The following is an 8,020-nucleotide window of genomic DNA, read 5'->3' as shown; positions in this document are numbered from 1 at the left end:
ATTCTAGATATAAGGGAAGACTAGCCAGAACGGAGAGATATTTGCAGATATTGTAAGATACAACTTTTGGATCAAAACTATAGAGGTCTTGGTTAAAATTCGTGTGTTTGGTTATACTTTCAGCTAATAATTTTTCACTATTTAACATTTAATATTATCTTATTGAGTGTTTGTTGTACTTTAAGCTTAAACACTTTGACATCTTAAATTTGTTTTTAAAAATAGTAAGGTTTGTATAATAATATAATGTGTGTATGTGTGTGTTTGTGTGTGTATGTGTGTGTGTTTGTGTGTGTGTGTGTGTCTATATATATATATATATATATATATATATATATATATATATATATATATATATAGGAAAAATGAAGATACCCTACAACATATATAAGTTTAGGTACCAAAACTCATCATACTACATTGCTTTGTATCACATATGCATTATAATTGCTCAAAGTTCTTAAAATTCAATTGCTAACTTGAAATATTTCCAGAATTCCATCATTATCTTCATCTTACAAATTTTCATTTGCAACTATAAAAAATATAACCTGATAGGTGTTCGATAGTAAGATGTGATATAAGAGAAAGATAATAATAAAATTTCGAAAATTTTGGAAATAAATCAAGTTAGGGGTTGAAGTTTAAGAACAATGTAATACATATATGATAGTATTGTGGGTTTGGGTATCCAAACTTATATACCTTGCAGAGAAAATTCACTTTTCGATATATATATATATATAAGCATGAGAATTGTTAAGAAAAATGTAATTCTTAAGCATAAGAATAATATAGAATAAGCCACAACAATTCATTCTTAATTATAAAGGTTTATTCTTAATCATTCTCATGTTAAAGAAAAGAAAATCATTTTTCAAGGGAAAGGGAATAAAAAGTTGCAAGTATATTGTGTGTACATGTATGCGTACCCTTATAGATAGTTTAATTTTATAAACTAATTAATTTTTTCATTTTATTTACGATCATGTCATTAAAGATCACAACTTTAGATTTCTTTTTTAATCCAATGGTCCATGATTGGTCATACATTCACAATATTTGTAATTTACATTTAATCCACAAATAAATTAGGCCAAAATGATCAAATCCATTATTTGAATAACCAAAGAAATCAAGTGAAACATACAGACCAAATTTGCAATTTCTCTTTTTATTATATATTTTAGTGTTAGGTGTGAGACCCTTGTACTATACGGGTTGATTAAAAAAAAGTGTAAATATTAAGCATTTTTTAAAGTAAAATTTAAAATAAATACAAACGAAATGATGAATAAGTAGGTAATTCAATCTATACGATTGATAAAGTAATTCATATTCGAAAGTCACTACTTGATCATAATGACATTTATACCCTTCAGCACAATGCAGCAAAAGGGACAAATTTTGTACAACTAAAACCCAAGGAACTCAAACCATTTGTTGAAGCAACTTATGGTGTATTCAAATCACCATGCTAACACATAATAGTACAACGACATAGCCCCAAGAAAATACTTAAGCATTAATAAATATGACAACAAAGCAACCACCAAGACCCGTGATTTTTTATGAATTCACCAACACCCATTCAGCAACAACGTGGATATTGAGGTTAAGTTTCATAAATACATTGCACTTTAACATATTCCGTTTTCACACCTTTATATTAGGTATTTTTTTTAGTTTTTAAAGTAAAGTCACATTTTCATGCGTCTTGATTGAGTAGCTATTTTTTTAGTTTTTAAAGTAAAAAACTACTATTATATAAATGCTTAATTTATATTGATTAAAAAATGTCATTATATATAATCAATGTTTAAATATAAAAATTTATAAAAATAACATAATATGTTTTGTTGATATCAAATTAATTGAACAACTAAAAAATTAAGAATAATAGTAATTAATAATATAGATATTATAAAACAAAAAATAAAATAGAGACATAATTCAAATTTATATTTATACATGTAAACTAAATTTTGATAAATCATATATTGATGGACACAAATTTTTGTTTGTCAATATGGCCCATAAAAAAAGAGTTAATGTCAAAATGTATAATGTTTTTTTTTGTATATGTAGAATTATTTTTTTTAAATATAATCAAAAATAAAATAAGTAGCAGACTTTGTTTACAAAGTATCATTAAAGATGTTTGATTTCATGATTGTGATTTGCAAATTTTGATTCAAACCTTAATAATAATAAAACTAATTTTCAACTTTATGAATTTAACTCGTTTATTTAAGAGTTTTGATTTTCAAAAGAGACAATAATTTTTTATTATAATTCAATATGTATTTTAAATAAATTGTTTTTTCGTTTTTGTTCCAAACCTAAAATATAGGGATTCATACTATATACGGTAATATATATTAATTATTATATTAATAAAATTAATTAATATGAGGTGACATTTAATATGTGACATTTGAATTAAAAAAAAGTAACAAGTGAAAAAAAATTCTAAAGTTTCAAGAAAATGATGTGTCAAATTCAATGAAAAGTTGATATTTAGCAAAAATAATATTTATTTATTAGGATATACTATTTTTTTATAGAGATAGTTAGAATAAATAGAAACATTCGTATTTGAACATGTTTTGGCGACAAAAGGGATTGGGGTCTAGGGGTTATCTTTGGAAATGAATAACCATAAAGGTATTGATGTAAACTAGATATAGATTAGACATGTGATACTTGTATATAATGTAGTATAGAAAATATTTTCTTTGTTAATCTTATCATATAACCGGATAAATAAGACAACCATAAATTCAATTTGTTAGTTTTGTTCATGTCATAGTGAGGAGACAACTCATTCCAAAGTCATCCCTTTCTTCCAACTTTAAAGATTTCTTGAATACAAAGCTTGGAACCCTAATTTTGATTATATAAACTATGCATCTTTCCTAAAATCCAAATAACACGTACACACATGAACATCAAAATTTACATTTCTTGAATTTCATACGATCCCTTTAAACATGTTGATATATTCTTCTTCTGAAGCAGAAGACTCCAACGATCATAATGCTCCAACTACCAAATTGTTTGGTCGTGAAAGATCTGTACATTCCTTACTTGGTGGAGGACAAGGTATCTCTAAAAAAACTTGTTATTTCAATAATGTATTAAGTTTTTTTTTTTTAAATATACGTTGACCACCATATATTGAGATTAAATTTGAAGTTATTTTATTGACATTATGTATCAAAATAATGAAACCTCTTGTGATTAACAAGATGGCTAGCTTTCCTAAATTAATGTTGTGTTTAATTGATTTATGTCGCAGTTGCAAACTTACTTTTATGGAGAAACAAAAGCTTGTCAGCAGCAATTCTGCTAGGAATTACGATGATCTGGTTTCTCTTTGAGGTTGTTGAGTACAACTTTGTTTCTTTAATCTGTCACATCTCGATCCTTGTTATGTTGATCGTCTTTCTCACATACACAGCAGCAAAATTCGCCAATTGGTAATGTTTTTTTACACCTTATGATACAGATTTCCCAAAAGGAGAAATAATTTTATAAAATAACTTGTTTTGAATTTGTACTATGTAGGGATCTTCCTGATATACATGAGATAACGATACAAGAATCTGTATTCAGATGGTTGTATAGGAAAGTAAATTGGGTCTTACTCCGATTCTATGAGATCTCAAGCGGGGAAAATTTCATTGAGTTTTTCTTGGTACGCATGCATTTAAACTATGTTTCTTTACTCTAATATTAAATATTCATGAAGAAATTTTCATATATGATCGTCTTGTAGGTGATCGGATCTTTATGGATGATTTCAGTTCTTGGCAGTTATTTCAGTTCTTTGAATCTCTTGTTCTTCTGTAAGTTCCAATTATTATATATGGTTAATTATTAGCTCAAAAACCCGAATGAATGTTGATCTTATATATGTTTGGGTTTGCATTCTCTATGTCTATGTAGGTTTTATTTGTCTTGGAACTTTACCAGTATTGTATGAACAATACGAGCAAGAAGTTGATCGCCTCATACGCAAAGGGAGCAAAGATGCAAAGAAGGTGTTGAAGAAATTTGATTCCAAAGTCCTAAACAAGATCCCAAGAGGACGAGTTAAGGACAAGAAGCGCAAATAAACGTTAAATACTTTCTATTTAAATTCAAAAGACATGTACGTACGCATGTGGTGGCTAATGTAGTAGTAATGTTGTATACTTGTATAGATAAGCATGGTATATGTATACATCTGGAGAAAACTTATATAAACATATATACCATAAAAATTAACTTGTTGGATCCTTCTAACGTGGTCGAGTGTTTATCGGACAAAGAAATGTGAAATCTCACAATCAGAACTACATGAAATTGAACCTGTTTCATATTCTTCTGTAAGTTCCAATTATTATATATGGTTAATTTTTAGCTATCAAACGTAACATTAACTATCAAAATTCTATTTAGCAAACAAACGTAACATTAACTATCAAAATTCTATCCAACAGTGTGGAAGGCATTCATTGATCTATGTTGAAATCGTACTTGCTTCGGATCCATAAAAGAAATTTAATACTATAAACAGATTTAAAAGATATACAATATATTTTATGTTGTATTAAAAAAACAAAAATGCATAAATTATTTATTAAGCAATTTCACGAGGCACATCCAAACACCAAATAGGATATTTTGGTACTTGCAAGCAATGCCAAATACTCAACTCATTCATCATCAACAAATTGATTTCTCCAAATAAACAATTCTAGTTTAAATTAAAACAACACTTTTGCTTGACAGATTAATTAACTTGTACAATATTTTTCGCATGAATTATGATACAACATCGATCTTACTATATATTTTTCATTCACAAACTATCTATCTACATTCTGGACAACCATATGATATGTTTCTTCGATCTTCCTTCACTCAATAAACCTTCCTTCATTTCCTTCATAATAATATCATTTTTCAATTTCATCATAACTACTCAGAAATTCCACAACACATGGATACACTTCATTAACCGCCTGCATTCATTCAAACCACACACCCTTAATATTTTTTTTAACTAAATTACATCTTTGGTCCCTGAGTATAGCTAATTTTTACAATTTTGGTCCTCATCTCAAATAACAGCCAGAATTGCAGAGATCAGCTATATCACAAAAAAAAAATTTTAAAAAAAAGTATGGAGGTATTACCAATCGCCCTCCAACCAAATCATAATGCGCATAATGTGGGCCATCCGGTTCACCAAATAGTTTATAACTAACCAACCCCTCAGGAATCAGCTTCGCTGTTTCTGTCAATTCAATAACAACAACATTATCAAATATCAATGAAGAGTAGAAACCGCCATTTTCTCAAAAGTACAAGGGTAGTTTCAAAACATTTAGACAGCTTACCCTGTACAGCTTCAGGGGGGCATATGGCATCTCGATCCCCTGCAATGGCCAACACAGGAACATTGATTTTATGAATATGATCTTTATAAAAAAATTTCCCACTTCTGTCACACAAACCACCCTCACGAAATGCTGATGTCAGCTGCAACAACAGTTTAGCAGGTATTGTACCTTCAACAAATTTAAAATCTCATTAAATTATTTTATTTATTATTACTAAACAATATCCTAGAAAAATACGATATGCTTACAGAAATTGTTTAATACTAGCTTTTTCAATAACTCTGGATGCATCATGTCTTGTGCTGATATCATATGATTAAGCCATGATAAAACATAAGGAGGACGCGATGTTAGAGGATATGCAGCTGTTAACATTGCTCCTAAAGGAACAATAGGCACATTCAGCACCTGTGCGGGGTCCGCCTGCATAAACAAATAAATAAATTATAATCTAGTCATATGTAAAAAGGTAAATCATAAGATATATTCACTTACAAGTGGTACCAGTAACTTTAGTGTTGATTTTGAAGAAGTGTAATCAAGTGAAGATGCCAAAGTAACAATCGCAGCCAACCCTGGTTCTCTTCCTTCAGCACCTTTAGAATGAGAATTAAAAATATTTTAAAAGTTGGTTTAAGAAAAAACTAGAAGGGCAAAATAGTAAATATTATTAATATTTACCGAATCGTGATAGCATGGAATATAGCAAAATGCCACCCATGGAGTGTCCTACAGCAACTAATTTACCATCTTCCGGTTTAGTATGCGCTTTTATATATTCCATCTGTTGTTATAATTTAGAAACAAGATTTGTTTAATAATATATCTGTAGATACAAAAGGGTAAAATGGGAAATTCTATATTAATGTCACCTCACCGCAGCAGGAACGTCTTCTTCAAGGTAATGATCGAAGTCCCAATCATATTTGACAATCATGTCCAATTGTTTCTGGAAGTCTTCCATGGTTGTGGTCAAACGTTCTTGAAGGTCAAATAATGGTGGTGAAATAGAACGTTGACCTTCTTCAATAATATTGATTAGTTTTTGACTCAGGTCTTGTATTTGACTTGCAACACTTGAGGTTTGTTTTAATTCCAATAAACCTAAAATGTTTTTCTTTATTTCGTTAAAACGTTCTGCTAGGAAAGAATCGCCTATGAGTTTTGAAAATTGGTCAAATAATTTAGCAGAGATTAGTCTTGATTGACCTTCACTTAGGAAGCCGGATACTCTATCTGAAAGGTTTATGAGGGTTTCGGTTAACTTAGTGACAAGTATTGATTCCTCCCAGACGGTTGGTAATTCCACTGGAATCTCTGATTCCAGTGGAATCGGTGATTCCTTTGTATTGTTAGATGAAGACTGTGATGCGGATATAACGGTTTCTGCTCCGGAAACAGCAACGGCTTCCATCTGGTTGGATATTGCGTGTGCTGACTGTTCAATGTCTTTGGGGTGGGACCCGTGCATGCTTAAGCCGGCTCCTCGAACCTCGAGAATCCAGGTGTCGAATCCTTGTTCACACATGTATCGAGCAAATGAAGACTGCAAGCAAACAGTGTAATTTCTCAATCTCCTAGAATCTAATAATCTATCCTCATTACATAAAGAATGAAGGTAACTACCACATTTCCTCTTTTATAATCTCATCTTTCACTAGAAGTTGATTGTTTACTATGTCCCTTTTGCTTCACTCTCTGGTTTTGGTAGCTTGTAGATTCCATTTTCCCCTTCTTTTGTATCAAATCTCCTAGAATCTATCATCAGTTGTTACTACTCACTAAAAACTAGCAGACAACTTATTAATGTTTGCCTCACTCATCTATGCTCATCTTTTTTACCCTTGACTGATATAAAATCAAGGATATACAGTATATGATAGTAAATAGGGAAAGAAGGAGAAACAATCGAACTCACCTCAGGTGAGAGATCGTACCCGATCGCATTTGTTCCCACCCCTGATAACAACAATAGTGGATGCTTTCTCGATTTAGCCTGTAATAACATAATGAATAACAGAATAAGCAAAATACGAAATCAGAAGTCAGATATAACTAAGATTCGTCTCCATTAACAAGTTACCTGCGGAGAAGGATGGTATCTCCATAAAGCAAGTCTCCAGTCGGAATTATTGACAGAAACATAGTGTAGCTCGTCAGCAGTACAAATCGGAGGCTTATTAGAAACCTTCTCGCCACTGATTGAGATCTCGGGCTCCGTCTCATCAGAAGAGAAAGCCCTAACTCTAACAACCGATGTCAACCGAAGCGATGGCAACGGAGGAAGACGGCGGAAGGGAAGTTGAAAGCAGACGCGGCGGAGGGCGGCGGATGATGGCGATGCCATTTGGAGAGGGGTAGGAACGACGGTGTTGTGCGATTGAAAGTGGATGATCGCCGACATAGTCATTTTTAGATGTTTGTAATTGGGGAAAATGAAAACGGAAAATTTTAGATAAAGCTTGAGTGATTGCGTGTCATGGAGTCAAAGGGTAGTTGTGGCGGTGGCAGCCGGGAGGATGATGATGGATCTGAAGAAAGTGAAACTATTAATCCCCACGTGCTACTACCAGAGCAGGGCATGCACGCTTTGACTCTATCTGTCATATGCATCAACATCTCTGGTC

At 31.3% G+C, this 8,020-nt stretch overlaps 2 protein-coding genes across 4 annotated transcripts; one reads left to right on the top strand and one right to left on the bottom strand.

The window, feature by feature from the left end:
• Positions 1-2,924: 2,924 nt before the first annotated feature.
• LOC111894427 (reticulon-like protein B9) lies at positions 2,925-4,283 on the top strand. Its single transcript, XM_023890504.2, has 5 exons — positions 2,925-3,105; positions 3,302-3,482; positions 3,571-3,700; positions 3,782-3,851; positions 3,952-4,283. The coding sequence occupies exons 1-5, from the start codon at positions 2,994-2,996 to the stop codon at positions 4,119-4,121; spliced, it is 663 nt and encodes a 220-aa protein (XP_023746272.1). The 5' UTR covers positions 2,925-2,993; the 3' UTR covers positions 4,122-4,283.
• Positions 4,284-4,695: 412 nt separating this feature from the next.
• Positions 4,696-8,020, bottom strand: LOC111894474 (uncharacterized). 3 transcript variants are annotated; one of them, XM_023890549.3, is made up of 10 exons: positions 7,477-8,020; positions 7,312-7,389; positions 6,603-6,939; positions 6,271-6,530; positions 6,075-6,177; positions 5,889-5,989; positions 5,642-5,816; positions 5,391-5,561; positions 5,187-5,287; positions 4,696-5,012 (listed from the first exon to the last, which is right to left on the bottom strand). In XM_023890549.3, the coding sequence occupies exons 1-10, from the start codon at positions 7,801-7,803 to the stop codon at positions 4,947-4,949; spliced, it is 1,719 nt and encodes a 572-aa protein (XP_023746317.1). In that variant the 5' UTR covers positions 7,804-8,020; the 3' UTR covers positions 4,696-4,946. The 3 variants fall into 3 exon arrangements, with proteins under 3 accessions (XP_023746317.1, XP_023746318.1, XP_023746316.1); XM_023890550.3 differs by having other exon boundaries at positions 6,271-6,497; positions 7,477-8,019; XM_023890548.3 differs by having other exon boundaries at positions 6,271-6,939; positions 7,477-8,019.

This window comes from Lactuca sativa, chromosome 4, assembly GCF_002870075.4.
Source record: "Lactuca sativa cultivar Salinas chromosome 4, Lsat_Salinas_v11, whole genome shotgun sequence".
Classification (NCBI taxonomy): domain Eukaryota; kingdom Viridiplantae; phylum Streptophyta; class Magnoliopsida; order Asterales; family Asteraceae; genus Lactuca; species Lactuca sativa.
Note: the sequence above shows the minus strand (reverse complement) of the source record. Positions and strands in the feature narration are given on the sequence as shown.

Excerpts from the sequence above, each read along its gene's own strand:
- LOC111894427 (XM_023890504.2), top strand. The coding sequence starts at position 2,994 with ATGTTGATATATTCTTCTTCTGAAGCAGAAGACTCCAACGATCATAAT. Across the intron at positions 3,106-3,301 it reads CTTACTTGGTGGAGGACAAG|TTGCAAACTTACTTTTATGG; the intron begins GTATCTCTAAAA and ends TTTATGTCGCAG. Across the intron at positions 3,852-3,951 it reads TTTGAATCTCTTGTTCTTCT|GTTTTATTTGTCTTGGAACT; the intron begins GTAAGTTCCAAT and ends ATGTCTATGTAG.
- LOC111894474 (XM_023890548.3), bottom strand. The coding sequence starts at position 7,803 with ATGACTATGTCGGCGATCATCCACTTTCAATCGCACAACACCGTCGTT. Across the intron at positions 7,390-7,476 it reads GATACCATCCTTCTCCGCAG|GCTAAATCGAGAAAGCATCC; the intron begins GTAACTTGTTAA and ends ATGTTATTACAG. Across the intron at positions 5,288-5,390 it reads CCCCCCTGAAGCTGTACAGG|AAACAGCGAAGCTGATTCCT; the intron begins GTAAGCTGTCTA and ends TTGAATTGACAG.